A 26,605-nucleotide genomic window follows, 5' to 3' on the forward strand; every position below is an offset into this window, starting at 1 on the left:
TGATGAGGATCACAGAACAAATCATGTATTAGATCAGAACTAGTTCATTTTTTTGTTAACTGTGATTCTGTTTTAATTCCTATGTACAGATTTATTTTCAGTTGTTTTAAAGATTGTGTAGGCAAAGGAAAAAAAAAACATACTCCACGTATATGAGCCAGCTTTTTTTCTGCCTCTGTCTTTTCCTTTTTCAGTGCGTTGCATATCTCCTTAAGGTCCGCAACTTGATTCTGTAGGGAGGAAAAAACAAAATACCTTTGGCAAAACCCCCCCCAAAAACTACTTCCAGTGTCTCCAAATCAAAGTATTAATTCAATAGATTTGCTCCATTCTTTTAAACCTCTTAATGTGGTGCTGAAAGAAAAACAAAATGATGCTACAGATGAAATCACTTTTTATTAAAGCAAACTTTCATACGTTTATGTATTTTTGTAAATGGTCTATTATTAAAGCATTAAAGCAATTAAGGCAAATCCGTTTAATGAAGAGGTAAACTCTCCAGGTGCCATCAATAGTCTCCTTTATATTTTAAAATTATAGTTCTCACACAGGAAATGTTTCCAGTCAGAGCTTTCTGCCAAACTGGCTCTCCCAGATCTGCAGCTTGTAACATTTATTAAAAAAAAAAAAAAAAAAAAAAAAAAAAATATATATATATATATATATATATAATGGATGGATGTATGTATGTTTTCATATATCCATAGCACTTGTGTTGAACTGATCAGCTACCTCAGTCTAATTGGGTAATGTCTACCTTGAGCCTCGGCAGGTCTTTGTTGGTCTGCTCCAGCTGAAAGCGCAGCTCCAGGTTCTCAGAGGCCAGCTTGAGGTTTTCTTTTTGGAGGTCCTGCTCTCTCTCTGATGGAGTATTGGTGCCTCGTCCTGAAGTCTAGAGGACAGCAAGGACACAAAGTGAGCCAGGTGGAACTAAAGGTTATCATATTAAACTGAAACAAAATATTGCAAAGGGAGTGCAGAAACCACTGGGAACATCGAGTCCATGATCGACGGTGTGAGGTAAAGAGACAACTGCACACTAAAAAGCAAGTCATGGCCTAATATTTTCTCTTCCATGTCTAATGCTATCACAGCACTACCACTCCAGCAGGGTGACTACAGAAGCCTTCAGATACCTTTCGACAGCTCACAGATTTGCCTTCACGTTTTTGTACTTCCTGATCCATCTTGTTCCTGATGAAGTGTTTGGTATGAATAGAGCTGGGGTCCTCATCTTCATGTAATGGATTTTCCACACTTGCACTCTTTGTTGTGTCATCTTTCTGTGTAACCCATTCGTCCACCTGCTGTGACTTCTCTGATGCGATTCCCACATCATAATCATTATCATCTGTATTTTGATCGTCTTGGTCGCCAACAGCCTCTTTGTTTGGCGCTTCACTCATTTCATCATCTGTAACTGCCTCTGCTGGAGGAGGTGATATAACCGATCCTGGTCTTCCTGACAGTTCATCAGGCTCACTTGCCTTTGTGGCCTGTTCTTCTTCCTTGTCTTCAGGTGTATGAACTTTAGAGCCACAATGAATTTCTTCTGTGCCTTCTAAAATGTCACCTTCGCTTTGTTTCTCATCATCTTCAGCATTATCAGTTCTAAGATCTACTTCTCTGGTCACATCTGGTTCAAGATCGCCTGGAGCTCCAGAGCTTGGTTGCGCTTGTTTACTGTGAACATCATCTGCTTCTGCACAGCTGGTCTGGGTTTCTCTGTTCACCCAAGGCTGCTTTGGCTCCCTCTGTTGGTCAAAGGTATCTTCAGCAGTTTCAGTGCTAAGAAGGCTTCTGCAGGATTCGACAGGACAGGAACCTACATGCCCTTCACATGACCCATTGTCCACATCAAAAGTAGCAGAACGAATCTCTCTTAGAGTCTGAGAAGAGATGCTTTTTCCCTTCGTGGACAAACACAGTTAAATGAAAGACGTGTATTAAGAAAACTGGACGTAAAAAAGGGGGAATGCAGAAATGAAATTAATTTTAACAAAACCCCCCTTTCATTATGTTATTTTTGAAAAGTAACAGGCAAACCTCGGCTTCTGCTTAAGGTCCATACTCATAAATAAGAGTAAAAAAATCTTCCAATTAGAGCTGCCAATGACAATAACATATAAACAGATGTTTACTTGTACACGGATGCCCTTATGAGTAGCAACCAAAGAAATTAATTGACAAAATAATGGCCTTAACATTAAATCCCATGTTCTGTGTGGCCAACAAACTCAAAGTTAAGAATAATGAATTTAAAATGACATAAAATGAGTAAAACCAACAAATTTCCATATTTCAAAGTTGGAAGCTGCCCTTTCGCTTGATGAAATTCTTACATGTATCTTATTTGTTGATCTAAGAGTCAAATAAATACTTACAGAAGGTCTTGATGGAGATTCTTTGATAACCTGGCTCTCTAAGGAACGGAGTCTCTCCTCCAGGAAGCGGTTTCTCAGCATCATATCCTCAATGGCACCGTCACGCGGTAAAGCCTGTTGCTGTCTGTACATTGAGTAAGAAAACAAAAGCCTCGGTTTGGACTATGTAAAGCTGCTCTATCAGACAGAATCTACAATTACCAACAGTTTACAAGCACTGAAACGTATAGTGGCACAGGTCTTTGTTGGTCAGTGCTCGAGTGGCATCATCTTTATGTATCCATGCACACATTAACTTGATTTATTATTATGTTTATTACTGCGTATTTATTACTAAACAAATTCATTGTGAGTTTTAATTCTCCAATTAGTTAATTTTTACTGCCTCTTTTGTGTATATGTAATTTAACGGCACACTACAGATAATATTGAATTTTGTGTATGTGATCCAGATTCTTTTATTGTTTCGTAAAGTTATCATGTTCCAAGAACGGCCTCCTCTCTATCAAGAAGAGAAAGAGACGAAGACGAAGCCTAGAAAACTATAAACATGCCCGCCTAAATGCAATCTACACGTTAGGACATTTGAACAGCCTGACAGATACTTTATAGTGAGAATCTCTGTCTCCAGGTCTGAATTCCTCTTCTTCAGCTCCTCCATCTCCTTCTCCATTTCAGTGGATCGCACCCCCACCACCTGATCAGCAGTGACCCCTCGAGCCTTCAGCTTTTTCTGCAGTGCACTCTTCTCTTGTTCCAGCCTATAAAAGCAAAAAGACACAAGAAGCAAATAAAACGAATTAAGTGACAGTTCCACTGACACATTAACGTCTTCTACATCCACAAAAGTGCCTCTGGGTTTTAGACAGAATAGAATTAGAATAGAATAGAATTCAACTTTATTGTCATTGCACATGCACAGGTACAGGGCAACGAAATGCAGAAAACATGAAGAGAAGTAAGTCAGCGAAGCCTGTTTGTGTGTGATGTCCAAACTAACCTGGCATAGAGGTCTTTAAGAGTGCTGAGCTGTTTTGAGAGGGATTCATTCTCTCGTTCCTTCTCCTTCAGTGAATTTTTGACCTTCTCCATCTTGGCCTGCCATTTCTTGCCCTCCTCCCATCGCACAATTTCTTCTTTAGTCTGTCCAACATGCATTAAATCACTACATGTACACCATATCAATATTAATAATATATTAAAAGGCTGCAGAAAACAAGAGTCCTTTTCAGTCGTGTCCCAAAAGGCCATCGGGGAGCTACTGAGATTAAACACATTCGCAAGGGAAGGTTTTCAAATGAAAAACGGCAACTTTGGGCAGCAGATTTGGTCGAAGTTACTGATGTTCCTTCAGAGATCAGTTCAACCCTTATAAACAAATGCTTTCTTCCAAATATCTTGTTCTGCTTATTGATAAAATAACAGGGCTGGTTGCAAACTGATGTTATTTTGCACTAAAAAAGAAAGAAAACCCACAACGACTATACTGACTCAGTTTCAAGTGACTCTCCTCTAATATGTGCCTCTTTTTCAGGATGTGCATAGCCAGGAAAAGAGCAAAATATCGCTGTACTATTTGGCCCCGGTCACTGCACCACCTTGAAAACAGGGCCCAAAATATTTGATGCCGACTGAATTGATGTTCATACCTTTCCGTGATCGTCTTTGACATGTTTTATTTCAGCTCTTTTCTCCAAGTCAGACTCCAGTCTCCAGATCTTCTTCTGCAGATTCTCAATAGTTGGTCGCTTTCCATCTGCTTCTCGTTGGCTCTAAAAACAAACACGAAAGCACCTTTTCTCAGACAGGTACATAAATGGAGATGGAAAAGTTTCTGTTTAGGTTAGGGTCACGGTGGGGAGTTTTGGTTAATATAAATTATAGTCCTGAGATAAACCTGAAACTTAACTTACAAAAAAATAACTCCTACATGGTACTGATCCACGAGAATATCTAAAGAATTAAATCAGTTCTGACATACGAGCTTTGTGACATGTGAGATTCCATTCTTGATGAATGCTTCAGTTTTTGCCACAGATAAGCACGACAGGGTTTGGATGTCTCTCATCTCGTGTTTTATCACCTGCAAGGTCTGAATATGACGCCTAAACAAAAGCATGTGGTCGCACATCAGCATGAGGTTTCAATGTAACACATAGCTTAGATTCTAACAACAACAAGTAGCGGCTCAAAGGAACCTGATGTGGTTTGTGATTTTGCACTTTCTGGAGGCACTAACTTGAAGAGCACTGGTGAGCCTTTTGATTTGCTGCTTGAGTTCCTCGATTTCTTGTTCTTGCGCCTCCTTCTCAGCTTGCAGACGTCTTTGGGTTTTCTGAGCTTTCTGGATGTCTTGGTTCAGCCTGTCCACTTCCTCTTTCAAGGAGCTCTCGCGGCCTCTGGCTGATTTGGCAGACTCCTTTGCAGCTTGAAGTTCTTCACTGAGTTCTTGCATTCGCACCTTTGGGAAAAGAAAAAGAAATTTTAAATCTTTTCCGATTCAAAAAGTCTGATATTATTTCATGATGAGAAATGGCAAGCATAAAAGACGCGATAGTAATCCATTTTCTGTGTGGCCAAAATCCGCATTTTGTTTTGTTCTATAGAGCAACATTTTGCCTCAAATCAATTAAAACACATAAAGGTTTCAGTGTTGTGCTGGGTGAAGTTTACTTTAATACCACAAATACTGTGTCAATCACACACAATGTTCTTTAAGTGTAAATAGCGACCAGTATGTAAAAACGGCTGCATTTGCCTAAACAAATACGATTATGAATAACGTTTAGATCATCTAAATTTATGTGCTATAAAAACTTTGCACTGTATTTATTTCTTTCATACCATGGCACACAGACTAAATGCCTGTTATTTTTTCCCCCCTTAAACAGTTGAACTAAATCATGATAACTTTTTATCTACCACCTTTATAAATCACACTGAGGCTCCCATGAGGATGTTAATGGTAATTAATGATGGAAGAAAGGGTTGGTTGAGGCTAGCCAGATGTCAAACATGCTGTTTATGCAACAAGCCCAGTGCAAGCAGCTTGTTCACCAATTTGATCTTTGGTTAGTTCCTATTCAAAAGCATCAGGTTGTGACTGTATAAGCCTGGTTCCTAAAACTGAGTGAATGATAAAAAAATGCAATTAAATCAGAATACAATGATTTTGAGATCATCTACAAATCTATACCATATAAAAATACAACCAGGACCAAATATTAAATATGAAATTGACAGGTTTTTTTTTTTTTTTAGACCAACATGTTTAAAAAAGTTTGGAGCAGGGACATAGTTTCCACTGTCTGGTATCTGGTTATTGTAGTTCTAAAAGCAAATTGTTTTTCCATATTTGCTTGATAATGTTTCACACGATACTAAATGTTGTTGATGGGTTAAAGGTCTGGAAAGTAAAGACCAGAAAGAGATGCTGTTGTAATACACGCAGAATCTGCTTTGGCTTTGTTTTCCTTAAAATGGCCAGAATACTTGGCATCCAATTATTTCCACAATCCATTTGATTGGTCAGGGTACATGTCACGGAGCAGTCATAGTGTGCTGTGATGCAGGTAGGATAGAGGGCCCACACGCAGGACTCAAAACCAAGGGGTTAACTTAAAGTGCAGTTTATTCACTGGGATGACTCATCAGAGAAATAAACATTACTCAAACACGACCAATAAATGGTGAACACGAAACTAGACACTAGACTGGAACCTAAAACAAGATAACACACAAGAACAGAACCAAGAACATGAATGAATTTCAAACACAGCACAAGGAGGAAGTGGACGCCAACGACCCGACACAGAGCAGGGAAAACGCAGGGCTTAAATACACACTGGGATACCGAGGGCATGAGACACAGAAGGGGAGCACAGCTGGGAGAGATTAGGGCTAATGAGACAGGGGGAGCAAAACTAGACACAGTGACATGAGACAAACCTTCACAATAAAACAGGAAACAAGAAACCACCACACAAAGACGCAGAACCTAAGAACTAATCCCCTAACAAACAAACTAAAACACAGAATACTAATAATAATCAACAATGCACAAGAGTCAATACAAAATACAAAATTAAACCAAAACATGAGAAACTCAAAATGCTGGGTCAAAACTGACCCAGAACCGTGACAGTACGGGACAGTTTCCTCTCTTTCCCAGTCCATCTTCAATGAGCTCAGGCTCAGAGAACGTGAAGGCAGTCTAGGATGTTGTTTATAAACATAATTTATAAATATGTTTTCCTTCGCCTTGTAATCGGAAGGTTGCCGGTTCGAGCCCCGGCTTGGTCAGTCTCGGTCGTTGTGTCCTTGGGCAAGACACTTCACCTGTTGCCTACTGGTGGTGGTCAGAGGGCCCGGTGGCGCCAGTGTCCGGCAGCCTCGCCTCTGTCAGTGCGCCCCAAGATAGCTGTGGCTACAATGTAGCTTGCCATCACCAGTGTGTGAATGTGTATGTGAATGGGTGGATGACTGGATGTGTAAAGCGCTTTGGGGTCCTTAGGGACTAGTAAAGCGCTATACAAATACAGGCCATTTACCATTTACCATTTTATATACACTATTAAAAATTATTTGCTTGTACACATGAACTTGAGTGGCATCTTATTCTTGAGCCATAGAGTTTAATATGATGTCCTCCCACACAATGCAGTTATAACAGCTTCGACCCTTCTAGGAAGGCTTTACACAAAGTTTAGGAGTGTTTTTATAAGAATTTTTGACCTTTCTTCCAGAAATGCATTTCTGATGTTGGACGAGAAGGCCTGGCTCACAGTCTCCACTCTAACTAATACCAAAGATGTTCTGTCAGGTTGAGGTCAGGACTATGTGTGAGGACAGTCAAGTTCTTCCACACCAAACTCACCAACCAAACACCAACACTCATTCATGTCTTTATGGACCTTGTTTTCTGCCCTGTGCGGTCATGTTAGAACAAGAAGGGACTGTCCCCAGACTGTTCCCACAAAATTGGGTGCATGAAATTGTCCAAAATGTTTTGCTGAAGTACTAAGAGTTCCTTTCACTGGAACAAAGGGGCTGAGCCCAACATCTGAAAAACAACCCCACACCACAAATCCAGACTTGTCCATCAGATTGCCAGAAGGAGAAATATGATTTATCAGTCCAGATAACACGTCTCCACTGCTCTAGAGTCCAGTGGCAGCATGCATTACATCGCTGCATCTGATGCTTTCCATTGTGCTCACTGAGGTTATGCTTGGATTCAGTTCCTCAGTCATGGAAACAAGTTCCATGAAGGTGCACGCTGCTCTTTGCTAATCTGAAGTCCACAAGTTTGCATGCCTAGATGCTTGATGTTATACACCTGTGGCCGTGAAAGTGATTGGAACACCTAAATTCAATGATCTGGATGGGTGAGTGAATACTTTTGGTAATATAGTATATCTTTCTTTGCATAGTATTGCTTTGAGTCTAATTTGCGGATGCAGAAACAATCTTTGATCATTAACACTGGTTTTCAAAAGTGTTCATGAGCCATACTATGATTACTTCCATCTAGGATGTTATATTTTTGGTAGTATTGTTATGCTAGCATGTTATTCTGTTTGTTGGTAAACACAATGGCTATGTAGGGGTGTAGAGTGGGGTAATGTTAACAATCCATTAAAATTTGCCTTACACCCACCAAAGTGTTCAAGGTCAACTTAATGATTTATTGGTCAAATATTGACAAAAAAGCCTTATAACAAAAAAATCTGAATCTTAAAAATATGGTGTGTATTGTCAACAAAGAAAAGCATCATATAAATATTTAAAATATGACACATTTGACCTCCCCGTCAATGTCAACCAAATGATCTGTAGGTCAAACTGAAAATGTTATATAGAGCTATTTAAAACTATGTTTCTTGGTTCCATTATCTGCATTGACAACATAAAGGCATATAAGAACAATATATGGAGATTCTAAATAATCAAAGTAAACATCTGTCATGCTGCCCTGTCTGATCTATACTACAAACTTACTTTTAAAAATTATTCCCTCAAAAGTGAATTCTGCCCAGAGAGTGAGCTGTCTTGGCAGAGGTTTGGATTCTCTAATTGTTTCTTGTTTCCACAAGAGGCTAGAAGATTGCAGAAACTCTTTTAATAACCAGTTTCTTAAGATTTCTCCAGATTCTCAAACTTTTCTAATATTATTTACCATGCTTGACAAAAAAATCTTTCCTTTTTTACTTCTGAAACACAGCCTCAAACAACATCTCCAGAAAGCTCATTTCATTGTTTGTTTTACCATCTGTTGTGGCCAATTTAACTTCTTCCTTTTGTAACTTTCTGGACTCATATTCAAAGTGAGCATTTAATTTTCTAAGAACAATAAAAATGTCTTAGTAGTACTTGATTTATGTTCTTTGTACTATTTTCATTTTAATATGGTGTTGAAATAAATTACATATCCCTGCATTCTGGGTTTTTTCCCCCACTTTTAAACAGCGTACCAACTCTTCTCAGAACAACATTGTAAAACATTACAAACTAGAAGCAGGTTTTTGGCAAGTATAGAACCAACAATAAATCATATTTTGTGGTGTTGAATAACTAGCTCAACAGCTGATGAAATACAACACATACACACACACGGACACCACCCACAAAACAGTAAACAAACCCAAAAAAAACCAATTACATTCTGATGACTGTGGGCTCTTACCTTAAGGTCTTTGGTTTGTCTGTCAATCATCATCTGGACATTCAGACTTTCCTCTTTCTGTGCAGCACTTGCTATAACTTGCTGTTCTGCAGCAGATGTCATCTCCGCACGCAGGTTCAACAGAACCTTACTGAGAGCCTTTAAAGCATACACAATACATCATCATCCATTAACAGATTATTTGCCCTCTACCATAAACATCATTTTGGTAAGCAAACTGCAAAACTGACACAAACAAAAACATCTGACTTTACAATGTGTGTGGTGTAATTATAAATGTATCATTTAAAAGATTTTCTGCAGCTGTAACATTTATCCAAATCATTTAGCCACAAAAACATTATGCTGGGTGAACTCTAAATATTCAGGTGAGGCTTCCACTCCATCACACCGCCAGCGCAGAGAGAAGACAGTCAAGATTTATTTCCCAAATTTGGAGTAGGCAGGGAAAATACCAACTATGAGTGGAAAGCATTTTCTCAGTACGCTGAAACTAAACTGAGTGCCAACCACTTTACACATGTGCACAACTTTCAAAGAAAAACTGGGGGGGGGGGACAACAACCTTTAGCTGTTTCTCTTTCTGGGTGAGCTGTGCCTTCTGTTGTTCCATTAGATTTTTCATGGTGTTACTGGGGGAGCGGACATTAGCCTCCTTCTGGGCCTCCAGTTCAGCTCGAAGATCATTCATCTTCTTCTCCATCTGGGCCATCTGGCTCCTCTGATCCTCATTCTCCGCAGTCAGAGCTTTCACCTGGCTGACATGGTATTCCTCCAACCTGCAACAAATCCCCCATATCAGTTTTAAGACAAGAAATCTGTTAGCTTTGGATACCTTTGGGATTACCCACCATTTTAATCACACTCTAGATCTGGTTTTAACATATGGCATAGAAACTGAACATTTAACAGTGTTTCCTGAAAACCCTCTCCTGTCTGATCATTTCTTGATAAAATTTACATTTACAATAATTGATTACGCAGCAGTGGAGAGTGGACTTTATCAAAGTAGATGTCTTTCTGAAAGCGCTGTAACTAAGTTTAAGAATATAATCCAGCCACTGTTATCATCGTCAATGCCCTGTACCAACACAGAGCAGAGCAGCTATCTGAACGCTACCCCAACAGAGGTCGATTATCTTGTTAATAATTTCACCTCCTCACTACGTACGACTCTGGATACTGTAGCTCCAGTGAAAACTAAGGTCTCTAATCAGAAGTACATGACCCCGTGGTATAATTCTCAAACACGTACCCTCAAGCAGACGACTCGTAATCTGGAGAGGAAATGGCGTGTCACAAATTTAGAGGATCATCATTTAGCCTGGAGAAATAGTTTGTTGCTTTATAAGAAAGCCCTCCGCAAAGCCAGAACAGCTTACTATTCGTCACTGATTGAAGAAAATAAGAACAACCCCAGGTTTCTCTTCAGCACTGTAGCCAGGCTGACAAAAAGCCAGAGCTCTTTTGAGCCAACCATCCCTTTAACGTTAACTAGTGATGACTTCATGAACTTCTTCACAAATAAAATTTTTATCATTAGAGAAAAAATTACCAATAATCATCCCACAGATGTAATATTATCTACAGCTACTTGTAGTTCCATTGATGTTAAGTTAGACTCTTTTTTTCCAATCGATCTTTCTGAGTTAACGTCAATAATTACTTCCTCCAAACCATCAACGTGTCTTTTAGACCCCATTCCTACAAAACTGCTCAAAGAAGTTCTGCCATTGATTAATTCTTCGATCTTATATATGATCAACCTATCTCTAATAATCGGCTATGTACCACAGGCCTTCAAGGTGGCTGCAGTTAAACCTTTACTCAAAAAGCCATCTCTAGACCCAGCAGTCTTAGCTAATTATAGGCCAATCTCCAACCTTCCTTTCATATCAAAAATCCTTGAAAGAGTAGTTGTCAAACAGCTAACAGATCATCTGCAGAGGAATGGTTTATTTGAAGAGTTTCAGTCGGGTTTCAGAGCTCATCACAGCACAGAAACAGCTTTAGTGAAGGTTACAAATGATCTTCTTATGGCCTCTGACAGTGGACTCATCTCTGTGCTTGTCCTTCTTGACCTTAGTGCAGCATTCGATACTGTTGACCATAATATTCTATTAGAGCGATTAGAACATGCTGTAGGTATTACAGGTATTGCACTGCAGTGGTTTGTATCATATCTATCTAATAGACTCCAATTTGTGCATGTAAATGGAGAGTCCTCTTCACACACTGAGGTTAATTATGGAGTTCCACAGGGTTCAGTGCTAGGACCAATTCTGTTTACATTATACATGCTTCCCCTAGGCAGCATCATTAGAAGACATAGCATACATTTTCACTGCTATGCAGATGACACCCAGCTCTATCTGTCCATGAAGCCAGATAACACACACCAATTAGTTAAACTGCAGGAATGTCTTAAAGACATAAAGACTTGGATGGCCACTAACTTTCTGCTTCTCAACTCAGATAAAACTGAGGTCATTGTACTCGGCGCTGAAAAGCTTAGAAATTTGGTATCTAACCAGATTCTTACTCTGGATGGCATTACCTTGGCCTCCAGTAACACTGTGAGGAACCTTGGAGTCATTTTTGACCAGGATATGTCCTTCAACGCACATATTAAACAAATATGTAAGACTGCGTTCTTCCATTTGCGCAACATCTCTAAAATTAGAAATATCCTGTCTCAGAGTGACGCTGAAAAACTAGTTCATGCATTTATTACTTCCAGGCTGGACTACTGCAATTCATTATTATCAGGATGTCCAAAAAACTCACTGAAAAGCCTTCAGTTAATCCAAAATGCTGCAGCAAGAGTACTGACAGGGACTAGAAAGAGAGAGCATATTTCTCCTGTTTTGGCTTCCCTTCATTGGCTTCCTGTTAAATCCAGAATTGAATTCAAAATCCTGCTCCTCACATACAAGGTCTTAAATAATCAGGCCCCATCTTATCTTAATGACCTTGTAGTACCATATCACCCTATTAGAGCACTTCGCTCTCGCTCTGCAGGCCTACTTGTTGTTCCTAGAGTATTTAAAAGTAGAATGGGAGGGAGAGCCTTCAGTTTTCAGGCCCCTCTTCTGTGGAACCAGCTTCCAGTTTGGATTCGGGAGACAGACACTATCTCTACTTTTAAGATTAGGCTTAAAACTTTCCTTTTTGCTAAAGCATATAGTTAGGGCTGGACCAGGTGACCCTGAATCCTCCCTTAGTTATGCTGCAATAGATGTAGGCTGCCAGGGGATTCCCATGATGCATTGAGTTTTTCCTTTCCAGTCACCTTTCTCACTCACTATGTATTAACAGACCTCTCTGTATTGAATCGTATCTGTTATTAATCTCTGTCTCTCTTCCACAGCATGTCTTTATCCTGTCTTCCTTCTCTCACCCCAACCGGTCGCAGCAGATGGCCGCCCCTCCCTGAGCCTGGTTCTGCCGGAGGTTTCTTCCTGTTAAAAGGGAGTTTTTCCTTCCCACTGTCGCCAAAGTGCTTGCTCATAGGGGGTCATATGATTGTTGGGCTTTTCTCTGTATCTATGAAGCGCCTTGAGGCGACATTTGTTGTGATTTGGCGCTATATAAATAAAATTGAATTGAATTGAATTGAATTACTTTGCCTCAGTTTGAGAATAACGACTTAAAAAAATGTGATCAACATGCGTCTGTGGCATTAAAGGGATTTAGTTATGAGTTTAAAAAAAAATACTGGACTATTGAAAGCAACATTTGTTTCCCCTCTGGGCAGTAGTTAGCATTGTTACTTTACAGCCAGAAAGTTAGAAAATTACTGGTTTTAACCACAAGTGGGGCCTTTCTGTTTTTGGATGTTCTCCTGGTGACTGGTTTGGGTTTCCTCCAGTAATCCAGCTTCCTGCCACACTTCAAACACATGCATGTTAGGTTAACTGGTGATTCTAAATTTCTCATGTATAAGAGACAGACAAAGTGCCCACAGTTGCAGACTTTGTTGTTAAATGTGGCTTCTACTCTAAAGTACTTTAAGGTGGTCAGTAAAACTTGCCATCTTGATATGAAGTAACGCCAGTGATATAACTGTGTAGGCGTTAGTATTTTAGTCTGCAAGATCAGGACAAAGGAGCTGTGGAATGATGCTTTGTAAACTAAGGAAAGAATCTGTCAGGCACTAATGCAGCTCTGATCCCAGGCTTATAATGATCTCAGCCATTGCATCAACTGTGTGAAAAGCAACAGCTGCATATCAAGGGTTAACAGGGTCTAATGCCAGTTCTACGGCGTAGTCTCACACTTCATATCCTTAAACCTGAAAAAATTCTCTACTCTTTTAAATCTTCTAACTCAGTGAGTTTAAATAATATTGAAATACCTAATGTTGATAACTAATATCTATGCTTGTGTCATAAGTTTGACACAAGCATAGATATTCTTTTTAATTTCTACAGATAGCAAGTCGAATCAAACGTCACAAACTGGGTTGCCCATTAATCAGAAGGTCTGTTGTTCGATCCCTGGCTAATCCAGTGTGCATTTTCAAAGTGTCCTTGGGCAATATTCTGAATCCCAAAACAAAGCTTCTATTGGTATGTGAGTGTGATAAGGAAAATGTCATATGTCTACAATAAGAGATGTATGAACATGTGAGCAAATGGCTAAAGCTTGTAGTGTTAAAGGCCTTTTGAGAACAAAAGTCTAGAAAAGTTGCATCTTTGTGTGGACGCACCCATGGCTTAAATACTTATAAAATATAACATGGGACTATTCAATACCACCACAGCCTCCAGATATTTGCATCATCACCTCACGAGTCTTAACTGTAGCTGCATTATTGAAGAGGCCCACGCAAGATTAAGGCTGTGCTTATATCTGTTCACAACTGTGAGTTACTCATTTCACTAAAGCATATGACTGCTTTGAAGAATGCCGTAGTGATATCATTTACGCAATAAATTGTGCATCTCACCACTTCTGTTTAAGAAATGTATTGTTAATGTGTGTCTGTGAAGGTTCTCAGTCAGTCAGGTCATCATAGTCTAAGGAACTTGGAAAGAAAAGCCTCTGGACTTCTTTAAGTTTAAACTTAAACTTAACTTGGAAACTTTAACTTAAAGAAGCCCAGACGCTTTTTCCCCCCAAGCCCCTTAGACTATTGTTAATGTATTTTTTGGCTTCCAATTCCACACAGCACATACACTCAGGAAACCTGCTCTTACTACTCTTTTGTTAGAAGTTCTTGTGTGGACAGCTGTCCTTTGTATTAATCTGACTCGATGTACCCAGAGGAGAGCAGTGTTTCACACTACTTTATCATGTGCGTGCACGAGACACACTTAGCACGAGACAGTTTTATTGTGTCAAAATGTGACTGAACATCTAAAGCACTGCAGACACAACAGCTCACTATAAAAAGTAACTCAGTAACAGAATTAAGTTCTGCACTCTTCCATCAAAATACCAGCATGCCTGAGGGGCAGAAACATGTGAGGCTCAGTTTTAAACAGGCAGAATGAGGACTCAATGTGTTACAAGACACTGGCATGGTCACTGCTTTGAGCCATCACTGTGATAGAGTGTAGACGCATCTATCACAACCACATCAGACACAGTATAACATGTTATTTTTAGCATTAAATGTGTTGTGTAGTGCTGTGTAGTGCAAATCAAATTTACATCATTAATTCAAGCACCCTCCTTCCAACATGTTGCTCTCTGAAAGAGAAACTCTTACAAATACATATGCACTAAGCCAGCCAAACCCTTTCAGTCACAACACTGATGCTCTCCTTCTTCAGTAAATTGAATGTTTTGGTTAAGTATGGGTACACTCGAGTGAATTCTGGCAATGCTCATTTTCTTGGCTAGTTATGAATGAATCCATTAAAATAAACCCATGTCCACAGCACTGGTGGTCACCCTTTTGGCTGCTTAAACAGCCCTGACCCTTTTGAGGCATGGACTCCGCTAGAGCCCTGAAGGTGTGCTATTGTATCTAGCACTGGGATGTTAGCAACAGATCATTTAAGTCCTATTAGGCCTCCATGGATCTGACTTGTTTGTCCAGCACATCCCACAGATGAGAACTGGGGAATTTAGAAGCCATGTCAACACCTCAAACTTGTTGTTGTGCTCCTTGTGAGCTACAGTAGCTGGTCCGTTGGACCACACGGGCCAGCCTTCACTCCCCACGTGGATCAGTGAACCTTAGCGTCCATGACCCTGTTGCTGGTTCACCGCTGTTCTTTTTTTGGACCACTTCCTTTATAGATACAAAGCAAATACAAGACCACTGCAGTCCGGGAACACCCTACAAGTGCTGCAGTTTTACTCTGACCCAGTCGTCTAGCCATCACAACTCAAATCCTTATGCTTGCCAATTTTTCCTGCTTCTAACAGATCAACTTTACAGACAAAATGTTCACTTGATCCCTAATATATATCACCCACTAAAAGGTGCCATGTAGAAGAATTAATCCGTGCTTGTAATGTTATGCCTGTATAGTGAAGCTAATGTAGAATTGTCTTACAGCTGTTTCTTTGGAATGGCCACAGTGGTTCTTCTGGCTGCAGAAAAAGTCTGATTGCACAGAAGTCTAAAACATCCTTCAACTTCCTGGATAAATGACTCCAGTAAACACTTTCCTGTTGCATTTATGGTCTTGATTGATAAATTTAAGCCATACTGAATACAGCAGGATATTTATTTTATAAATTATGTTTCTCATTAAAGTAATTAAGAAGGATAAAACAGGTTCTGCTTGCACAAGGTGCTATTATTTGAATGTGCAGTGAACCAAGATAATAAAAGCAAAAACGTACAGCTTGTGCCTTCACGTGGGACTTCCCTAACAAATGGGCAACCAATATGAGTAGCTACATCCATGAAGTACTTAAATATTTACTTTACAGACTACATTAAGGAAACATTAAGCATTCCGATGCTGCTTTAACATAACTTTTAGTGGCAAACACTGGGTTAAAAAACAGAAATAAACACACATTTAAAAAAAACAAAAACCTAAAAGTGATAATCACTTTGACGTCTCGCCAGCATGTCTCTTAGCCTCTGTTTCCATGGTAGCTCTCAGTCGCTCCAGCTCAGCAGTGGTCACTTTCAGCTTCTCAGTGAGAGAGCAAAGTGAAATGTCTTGCTCGGCCACTGTTTGCTCTAGCTCAGCCAGACGCTCCACGTGTTTGGAGGTTGGTACCCTTAAGGTGGGCTTTTTCATCAACTCCTGGACAGAGAGAGAGAAACAAACAGAAGCCTTATAAGCTCAAAGACTCTTAGAGATATGTTTTTCTCTGCTGGTCTTTCTTTACACAAATACAGCACATCCTTTGTTGATTATCTTTTGTTACGTTGGGAAAATTGGTGTGAAATACATCCAGTTATTTGTGGAAATACACTTCAAGAAATGAATCTGAATGCCTTATCTGGTCTGCAGTGGTCTAACGTTCTTGTGAGCCTTACATCAAAGATCAAAATCTACAAAAACAGAACAAAAAAGTTCTGAAACAAGGGCACGCTTTCACCAGTACCATCGCTGTCTGTCTGAAGCGATCCAGCGAGGTGTCCGTGTGCAAGTCCAGCTTCTCGTGCAACATCTTCATCTCCTCCTGATGTCTCTTTATCAGTTCCTCTTGGTCCTGGTATCAACACCATTGAGGACAATTAAACAAATAAATGGTTAAAAAAGAAAACATGTTTAAACTCTTGTGATGGTGCCTTAAATGAAGTAAATAACTGAAATACTTCATGTATAGAGTTAACCAGTGATATTTACCCTGTTTAAGATCTGCGATTTTAATTTTTTCACCTGTTGGAGATTCTATAACACTGCAATTAATCACTAATAAAATCTTACTGACATGCTAATGATTCTCCTCAGCCCATAGAAAAGAAATCAACATCAGAGACTTGCTGTGCTTGAAATCACTGCACAGCCAATATTTCATCTTATATCACTGTACCTGTCTAGCTTGAGCCAGCTGGTTCTGGTATTTCTTTATTATATCCTCTTTTTTGTCAAGTCGATCCTGCAGGTCTTTGATGGTCTGGTGAGCCAGCTTGAGGGCAGACTGTCTGTCTGACTGCCCCTCTTCATGTTTGGCAAGGTCGGCTAGCAGCCGTTCTCTGTCGGCAGCAGCTGGGAGCCGCAGACGCAGCTCGTTGATTACTTTATCCCTTGACACGATGTTCTGTTCTGCCTTCCACAGAGCTGCTTCCCTCTCTTTCAATTTCTGCATATGTACAAGTCAAGTAAATAAACAAATTAAAACAATAATAAATAAAAATAATATTGCTATATACTTATAGGGACTGCTGAGTATGTGAACAGGGACAAAATACTGTGCCTTGTCCAAACTTCTGCACGTGGCCTGTGTCTCCAAAATGGTGCGGACATGCTCTCTGATTTTCCCCAAGGTAAACTCTAACTGACGAGCGAGAGGTAGACTTGGGTCTGGTAGCCATCCTTTACCTTCATCAAGCTTACAACAGACAAAAATAGAGTAATTACCTTTGCAATAGCATGTTAAAGAAACTAATTACATGTAAAATTGCACATTAAATAATCAAAAACTGGACTGCCAGTGCTGCCCCTCAGCCTCCTAGTAGATACACTTATGGTATCAATTCGAAAATCTTAGGTGACATCTTTCAAGTTATCATGTACACAAGATTTTAAGATAACTTGACCTCTCACCATGAGGTCAAGATCACCAATATTCATCTGAGACTTTAAGGAAACGCATGAACTTGTTCTATATCACTTTGCCTCATTCTCGCATGATGGATGTCCACCATGCCCGGTCCATCAGCCTTTTACAGTTGAGGATTAAAAACGGAAAAAGCTGGAAATCCAGCTGGTTTTGTTTTCAGTGTTTTATTTTTTTTTATCAGTTAAACAATGGTTTACCTTTTCTGCATTGCTCAGAATTTCATCCTGATGCTTCTCATAATAGTCCAGCTGACGCTCCATCTCCACCTCTCGCTGATCCCATGCAAGCTGGCATTCTTCGTGAAGCTTCATACAGTAATGAGAAGATATTTCTGCATTACCCTGAAGCGCTTATGCACCTAAAACCTCATTAATAAGTTTTCTAAATATGTATTCACAAAAAATCTCCACTCATTGCAGTTTAATCAGGCCACAATCATCTCAATTTCTGTGCAACTCTCATGTGTGGATTGCACAACACTGGACATTATATTTCTTCATTTCCACTTAATACTGTACAGCTGCTGTTATTGTATATATATATTTATATTTCTTCATACATTCTTATATATTTCTATACTGTGTATTTGTGTATTGTGTATTTTGTTGTACAGTTATGTTATTTTATTTTCAACTAATTTATATATTTTATTTTATTCCTTCCTAGTTAAATTGACCCTTTTTAATTTTCATATTTATTTCCTATCTTATTCATAGCCTTTTTTTTCTTTAGGTCACGAGCAGTTGTGTAAGCATTTCACTGCATATCATACTGTGTATGACTGTGTATGTGACAAATAAAATTTGAATTTGAATTTTATAGTGATTGAGAAATGAGCAAATTTGGGAGTGTGTGGAAGAATTAATTTTTCGCTCACAGTCTTTTGCTGAACAATATCCTCTTCCAGTGAGTGGATGGTTTGTTCCTGTTCCTTTACAAGGTTCCAGAGATATTTTATCTCCTCCTTCTGGACCACCAGCTCCCTGCCTTTCCTGAGCTCCTGCAGACGACTTTCCTCCATCTTTTTGTGCCACTCAGTGACCTGGTTTAAGTCATAGACAGTGTGGTTTTTGGCAACAGTCAAAACAAGACAAGATGTGATCTCAAGAATATTATTCCCCACTAACCTTCTGGGCCCCTTTCACATCCTTTAGGGTTGAGACGAGCTCTTCCAGCCCTTGCAGCTTTAATTCCAGCTCCTCTGCCCTTCCCTCCACTCTCTTGCTCTCCTGCTCTGCCCTCTTTTTCTCCTCTTGAGCTTTTGCTCGGTCCTCCTGGAGGCTCAGCATGGTCAAAGAGAACTTTTCCTGCTGAGGAAGTGGCAACGCACCTGCAAACTGCCTACGGAGCGACTGGATAGTCTGCCGTAGGTGCTTCGAGCGGTTTCTGCCCTCTTGGCGAGCGAGAAACAGAGTACGCTCACTTTCATCGAGCCGCTGTTCAGCTCGCAGCTTGTAGGCCTCCAACTGCTGGATGTGATTGGTGGCAGCCTCAAGTTTTCCCAAAGCATCTGACTCACTGAGCTGCAGAGCCACAATGTGCTGGTGAAGCTTTGCAATGAGGGCCTTCTCGTCTGACTGCGACTGAGAGAAAAACAAAGCATGATTTCTCTTTGATTTTTGTCTCGCAAACATGTGAGAATTTAACAAACCACTGACACTTTTTTGTTGAAAGCAAAGATCTGAAAATCTGTACAAATCACCATAAAAAGTTGCAATGATTGATTTCAAAGTATCTCTCACTGTCAAATGGCAACCAACAGAAAGTGCAGTAAAGGACCTGCTTGGGAAAGTTCTTTTATGAACACAGTCATCGGGTTAAACAACGTAAACTCAAGTAAAGAAGCTGAAAGCAAAACCAAGTTACCTGGTAGTCCAATATTTGCCTCCTCAAAGTTTCCACTTCTTTTTCGTTGCTTTTTTGTTTGGCCTTTAGAGCAGACACCTGTGTCACAGCCACATCAGAGACCTCTTGAAGCCTGCCAAAGGGAAAAAAGCATAGAAATTGCAACATAACATGTTTTATGTTTTGTTTTTAAAATAAAATAATGAATCCCTTTAAATACCAACATTACAGCTGGGTATTAGTTTAGGTGTTTTTTAATTTTTGTTAATGATCTGGTATTTTAGAGTGAAACACTGTGATCATTGTCTTTAATTATCGATGAATGAATTAACGGTGGTAGTGGTATCAATCAATACTAAACAATCATAAAAAACAAACTTGCTTGTAATATTTTGAACCCCCCCCCTGACAAAGACAAGCTTATCTTTGATAGGATCCTGATGCTTGATCTTGAATACAATGCTGTGACCTCAAAACCTATGCTTCTATAAATCCACCCCCCTCCCCCTCCACACACACACGGGATGATTGTGATTGCAGTGCTTATCAAAACTTAGAGCACACAATAGAGAGCAAAAAACAAAACAAAAACAAAAATCAATCTAAGGCATAGTCGCTGTCAGACGCACTTAGAAACCTCATTGCGAAGCTCAGCCTCTGCCTTCTCCAGCTCTCCAATCTTGGCTCTGTCAGCATCACTCGCAGCTTTGCTCACGCTGCTTGCCAGCTCATCTCTCAGCTCCCGCTCAAGCCTTTGGGCCTCCACATTCATCTTAGTCAACTAAGGAGAAACAGAAGTAAGACTTCTTGATAAGAGTCATATAAATTCTTTTTTGAACACCCACAACCTGATAGAGACTGACAAGCAAGATATATCGCAAAGGTTGTGAACTAAAATGTTAAGATAATGAAATAAAAAATTATTTTTGAGCAGGTTCTGGATAGCATAAAAATGCAAATCCAGTCCAATCAAAATGAATTCACTTCTCTCACTGTAACATTATGTGTCAGGTGAACCAAATAGCCTTTTAGATATGTTAAAAGATGGTCATGGTGATGGCTGGGAAAACAACACATTTCATGTGCCACAGAAAAACATATCTGTCTATTTCCTTGGTCTCATACTTCCACAAACTTGGATTCCAGTTCCACATTGCGCTCCTCCACCTGCTTAAGTGAGTTCTTCACGTGCTCATACATTGTGTGGGCATGCTCAGCTCTCTGCCTCTCATTCAGCTCCTTCATCTCTAAAGTGGTGATTCGTCTTGCAGCAGATATCATCTCATTGTTGAGTGATGCCTTTTCTGCCTTATCCATCTCATTTTCTTCTCCTGATAATAAAATAATAAACAGTGTGGAATGATAATTTAACACACACAATATATTAAATACAAATATAAAAATTATATGCAAAATTTACTTAAATGACGTTAAACTGTGGCATTGTATACAGATAAGGACAAAATTATTAGCCAAAAATTTCCTGAGTGCGTTTTTTAACAGAGCAATCAATCTTTGACATAGAAAGCTGCAGCTTTCTATGCAGCTGTCAGACTGTACAATCAGAACTGCTCCCAACAAACATAGATGTTTACATCTGCGCTGTAACTGCAATAAGTTAATTAACCGATTCGCACTACAACCTGGTCTGCCTCTTATCTGCAGTTATTTTTATTTAATTTAATAAAAACTGTACAGTACTCTCTGTATATAGTAAACATTGTCCTTAATGTAAATATGTAAGAAAAATTGTTTCTGTTCTGTGTCCTGTGTACTGTTTGTTTGTATATGTGTCTTTTTGGCTGCTGTTACAACCAAATTTCCCCTTGTGGGACAATTAAAGGATTATTCTATTCTATTCTATTCTAAATTCTTAACATACTAATTTTATTTAGAAAGCACAAGTTATTTCTGTTGGCACACAATAACAGAATGATTTCAGAACAAACAAAAATGACCAAGGTCAAATATTATTAGTTATTTGAAAAACTGACTGCTGTGACTTTGTAGTGCTCAAAGCATGTAAAACCAAGTTAAAACTGAGGGTTATCTTCCAGGCAGAAAAACTTCAGGAAGGTTTTGACCAGGCACGTGCAAAAAACAACACTCCCAAAACAAAAACAACCACTTTAAACTTGAGCATTTACGAGTGTTAAGAACTGGAATGATAACTGTTATCAAGAAATTCAAGGAAGAGCCACACAGTGCAGAGTGACCCTGGCAGAGGTACAAAGTGAAAGATTTCAAAGACTAAGAAAACTAATGAGAAATGTACCTGAAGATTCAAAAGAACTGCCAAGACACTAGTGAATGAGTTAGAAAGAGTTAGGAATTGTAGTGTCAAAGAAGACAATCACTAGAACCATGCACAGGAATGAGTTGAATGTTGAAGCATGCTATAGGCAACCTGGAGAAAGATTCTGTGTACTGGACGCTCATCAGATGAGATTAAAAACAGACCGTTAAAACATAGTTTGGAAAAAGAATGGAGAAGCATACAACCTAAAGAATACCACAGTAAAACATGGTGGTGAGAGTATTATGCTGTTAAAATGCTTCAGTACGCCTGGAACTGGGAATCTCATCAAGATGGAAGGAATCATGAAGAAGGAAGGATACGTGAAGAATCTGGAGGAAAACTTTAAGCAGCAGCAAAACTGGGTCTAGGTCATCGTTTTGTCTTCTAGCATGACAAAGACCCAAAACATGGTCAAGAACTACGTCCAGAAGACCAACGTGAACGTTACTGAATGGCCTGCACAAAGCCCTGACATAAATCTCTTTGACAAACTGTGGGGTGAACTGAGGATTCGCAAAACTTCAAGCAGTTATCCAGCAAAAATGATACACAACTGTCTACGAGCATTATTTCATACCAATTTGCTTTCAGATATGAAATTCAAAAATGTGATTATTATACAATTTACCCACCTCTACACTGTTTATGTTGAAGGTGGGAGTCAGTTTTTAATGTTGCAGCCGGGCCAACACTCACATCATTATATGATGAATTTTACCCAACCTCCTCATTGTTGAGACAGGAATGCAATGACCCCACTAGCTGTGGCTCAGATCCAATGAGCACTAAATGTATTCAAGCTGTCTTACAACACTGCATGCAGGACAATACAGTAGATAAAAGCTCAGGAAGAAAGCAATAGACATAAATAACTGTAATTTTTGGCCCTGTGGGAAGCCTGTGCCCTTGGTTTATTCCAGCGGTTTTACCACAGCCCAGTAAATGTTTTCATGGCGGGAACTTCAGCTTGTAAAAGCCTTCATAGACTGTGACACCTTCTTGTTGTGAATCCAAGAATGCTGGAACATCTTTTATTCTAACTTCAAAATATTTATATTGAACTTAGAATACAAGATGTTCCCTCAAACCTATTTATGGACAAAAATATGATCAAATTGATAAAAACTGAGGTTGAACCAATATTGTTTCAGACCAATTTATTTCAGATATGCAGTTCAGATGTGATTCTTGATTCTTCTACCCGACCCACCCACCATTGTTTTTGTTGAAGGTGGGAATCAGTTTTTAATGTACTTGTGGCCAACAGTCACATCATTATATGATGAATTTTGTTACAAACAAAACTGTTTGTAATGATCACTATCCTTAGTTTACCTGTTGAAGGGATGTTCTCCCATCTTTGCACTAAAGTATTAAGTTTCTCCTTTGTGATCTCCAGTTCTTTATTTGTGGCAGAGATTTGTTCTCGAAGAGACTCATTCTCACTCTGAGAGGAAGGGAAAAAAAAGATTAATAAAATGTTATCATTAGTCAAGAACACAACATGAGATGTGGGACAAACCTGGTCAGGAAATGTTTTTTTTAATACCTCCAAATGTTCTAAGTTGGTGGTTCTTTGTATGAGGTGGCTGTCTCTCTGTAGCATGTTTCTGTATTTGACTGTTAGCTCTGTGTACTGTTTGTTAGCCTTCTCCAGGTCTGATGAGGGCACACTATCATCCAAAGCTTTCTGTAGTGCTGCTATTTTATATGCAGCCATTTCCTAAAGACCAAATAAAAGGCAATGACGTTAGAAAGGTGCTGAATGAACATAGTGCTAAAAACACAACTTTTCGCTACACCCTCTCTGATAGAAATGTTCACAATATTTCAAAATTATTATTTTCTGTTATTTAAAGAAAACTTTGAGTGAGAACTTTTATGTAAAATGTTTTATATAGTCTCATCTAGTTGCGATAAAAGACAATAGATAAGAATCTGTTCCCCCCCCCAAGGCTTTTGGTGGGATTTAGCTTCTTGGTACCTTGTATCTCTGAAGGTAACCTATCCTCTGAGTGACCGAAGCCTGCATCTGGCTGCTCTCATCTCTCAGCTTGCCGTTTTCCTTTCGGAGGTGTTGTTCTTGTTCCAGCAGGGTTGTGTAGCGTCGCGCCAGTTTCTTCTCATTAACTTTGAGCACTGTCAGCTTACGAATTGCTTCACTCAGCTGTCTTCTGATGTCCTCTGGATCCTTCTGAAGTGTGTCCAGCAGATCCTGATAGATAAGGTGAATAATTGCTCTTAATAAAACTGACACCAGAAGGAAAAAGAAGCACAGCAAAATTATACCCTGATATTTTATATTTGTACATCTCAAATTTGTAAAAATGTCAGAACATAGTTATTTAATCACTTAAGAGCTGCTGGTCGACTTGCTGATATTGTACACTACACACCAGAACAAGTTGTCTGTTCCCCTAATGTGGATTTTATGTTTATTGAGTTAAAGGAAAATATTCCAGTAATTTGTCTGAGACACATTTAGTTCCGTGTTGTCAGCCTTTAACAGTGAATCATTGTAAACCATATGTCTGTGTGAGTGAATGAGAGCCACACTGAAAGTGTTTGCAAAATAAACACAGTGCATCTTGTAGCATTTAAGTATTATTAGCTGACTTACACTGAACTCTTTGATTTTAACGTCATCCACCTGCTTTTGTTTGTCCAGCTTGTTCTTTATCTCTGTGAATGTCTCCTTCTCCTTCTGCCACTTTGCCTTCTCACTGAGAAAAACACAGGAAAATATTTGAGATTCTTACATGGAAATAAATCACCCAAAATGTGCAAAACCTTTCATGATAACCCACCTCAGGTACTCTTTGTAGAGAAGTCCCTGTTGATGGCTAATAACAGAAAACTTCTCCTTGTATTCTTCCAGAGCACCTGCAAGTTTCTGCATTTTTTCCTCCTTGTTTTTGAGCTCCTAAATAATTATGATCAATTTATTTAGATTTTACTTGAAACACAATTCGTTTATAGTTCTTCCCAACCTTATTATTGGAAGACAGCGACACTAACCTGAAGGAGTCGAACGGCGTACTCATTCAGGGAACTGATGACTTCAGTGCTGCTGGGCTCCAGGCCATCGGGAAGGGTCAGAGGTCTGAGGACGACTCCATTGCTGCCAGACTTCCTGAGCAACTCCAACTCACTTTCAAGTTGGCATATCTAACAGGCACAGATAATTTAAAAAAAAATCACAAGCAAAACCTGGCTATTAAACGTTGTGTTGTTTATCAAAAAGTTCCTTCATTTGTCTCTAGATTATTATTTAGCATAGTTTGGGACAATACGGCATGAATTGCTTGATTACTGAATGTGAGGAGGCCATTGTAATGTACCACAAACATAAGGTAACAAAAAATTATTGAGACTAAAGGCAGTAATAAATAGATGATTAAAATAAACAGTGTAACACTACTTATGAAAAAAAAATCAGACAAAGGAATAAATAATGAAAAAGAATGATCAACAAAAAGAGAAAATCTTATTGGAAAATAAAACTGGAGAAATGGCAGAGGAGTTCTGTAAAGGAGGCTTCCCCATTTTAAACAAAATTGTTACTGCCTGTGTTCTGGATAATGTGGCTTTTGTTAAGTGTTATTTGAAAGAAAGTTTTATCACTTTGAAAATTGAAACTGAATGCATGCTGAACAGTTGAGACAGAAGTTTGTTTACCTCGTTTCTCTCATTATATGAAAAAGAAGTAGCAGATATCAAAAACAGGCGACTGACTAGGCCAAAAAAAAGGAAAGAAATATCTTCTAGACATGTTAATGACTCTCCGCCATGGAGCCCATGCCAGGCATGCAGCTATCTTCATAAATCTTTATATTTCTGTGGCTACAAACCTTTACATAAGAAAATAATTTTGTTGATTTGGAGAAGAAACACGCAACCGTTACCACTGGGATTTGGGCTTCCATAACTAGAGTTTAATACATGCTTGGCTTTGAGAAAGTTGAGAAATCACACCTCTTTGTTTTCTTGCCAAAGACAGAAATATGGCCAAATAAAGCTGACAGTCCACCGCATTATTAATTTGTGTAATTAACTTAAATCAGCTTGTGGGGATAGGTTAATTGGATAATCCAAATTGTCACTAGGTGTGAATGTGCGAATGAATGTGAGTGTGAATGGTTGTCTGTCCCTATGTGTTAGCCCTGCGACAGACTGGCGACCTGTCCAGGGTGTACCCCGCCTCTCGCCCTATGACAGCTGGGATAGGCTCCAGCGCCCCCCGCGACCCTGAAAAAGGATAAGCGGAAGTGAATGGAACTTAAATCATATTAATCTACCTTTTCTTTGGCTCTGGCAAGCTGACTCAAGCTGTCGGTTGCCTCCTCACGAGCTGATTTTAGCTCCTGCCTCAGTTCTTCATTTCTCCCCACCAGCTGGTGTATTTGGGACTTGAAGTGTGGGGCTGACTCAGAATGGCCACCCATGCCACTGACATCTAAAGCCTGTAGGAGAATGAGTAAAGTTTACTGCCACCCTCCCCGGCTATTCTCAAATCCTCGATGCAACAGTTGTAGAGGATAAAAATACATTTATGCCACTATCTAAGATTGATTTTTATGTGTTTGATGTGTGCTAGCATCTGTTACTTCCTTGCTGATTGGTATGTTGCATAGCTTTCTTGCCTTTTTCTTTGAAGCTAACCACATTTGTTTATCAGGTTGCTAT

The 26,605-nt window shown here is 39.3% G+C and overlaps 1 protein-coding gene across 4 annotated transcripts in view; it reads right to left on the reverse strand.

Moving 5' to 3' along the window:
- The window catches only part of cep290 (centrosomal protein 290), a 44,820-nt gene that overhangs the window by 3,863 nt on the left and 14,352 nt on the right, over positions 1-26,605 (reverse strand). For 3 of the 4 annotated variants that reach the window (XM_006782329.3, XM_006782328.3, XM_006782330.3), the window contains 26 exons: positions 26,218-26,382; positions 24,938-25,087; positions 24,727-24,842; positions 24,540-24,642; positions 23,904-24,134; positions 23,469-23,642; positions 23,255-23,366; positions 20,746-20,951; positions 20,250-20,401; positions 19,642-19,753; positions 18,903-19,358; positions 18,653-18,817; positions 17,973-18,080; positions 17,410-17,544; positions 17,026-17,295; positions 16,594-16,701; positions 16,090-16,289; positions 9,635-9,848; positions 9,070-9,207; positions 4,624-4,845; positions 4,034-4,156; positions 3,385-3,527; positions 2,990-3,145; positions 2,385-2,508; positions 758-892; positions 144-230 (listed from right to left, as the gene is read on the reverse strand). In XM_006782329.3, the coding sequence (XP_006782392.1) occupies positions 144-230; positions 758-892; positions 2,385-2,508; positions 2,990-3,145; positions 3,385-3,527; positions 4,034-4,156; positions 4,624-4,845; positions 9,070-9,207; positions 9,635-9,848; positions 16,090-16,289; positions 16,594-16,701; positions 17,026-17,295; positions 17,410-17,544; positions 17,973-18,080; positions 18,653-18,817; positions 18,903-19,358; positions 19,642-19,753; positions 20,250-20,401; positions 20,746-20,951; positions 23,255-23,366; positions 23,469-23,642; positions 23,904-24,134; positions 24,540-24,642; positions 24,727-24,842; positions 24,938-25,087; positions 26,218-26,382 (4,305 nt within the window). Of the gene's footprint in view, positions 1-143; positions 231-757; positions 893-1,136; positions 1,911-2,384; positions 2,509-2,989; positions 3,146-3,384; positions 3,528-4,033; positions 4,157-4,623; positions 4,846-9,069; positions 9,208-9,634; positions 9,849-16,089; positions 16,290-16,593; positions 16,702-17,025; positions 17,296-17,409; positions 17,545-17,972; positions 18,081-18,652; positions 18,818-18,902; positions 19,359-19,641; positions 19,754-20,249; positions 20,402-20,745; positions 20,952-23,254; positions 23,367-23,468; positions 23,643-23,903; positions 24,135-24,539; positions 24,643-24,726; positions 24,843-24,937; positions 25,088-26,217; positions 26,383-26,605 lie in introns of all 4 variants that reach the window. The other variant, XM_087843335.1, reaches the window with a different exon arrangement.

The sequence above is a fragment of the Neolamprologus brichardi genome, chromosome 7, assembly GCF_056152115.1.
Source record: "Neolamprologus brichardi isolate AB-2024 chromosome 7, ASM5615211v1, whole genome shotgun sequence".
NCBI lineage: Eukaryota > Metazoa > Chordata > Actinopteri > Cichliformes > Cichlidae > Neolamprologus > Neolamprologus brichardi.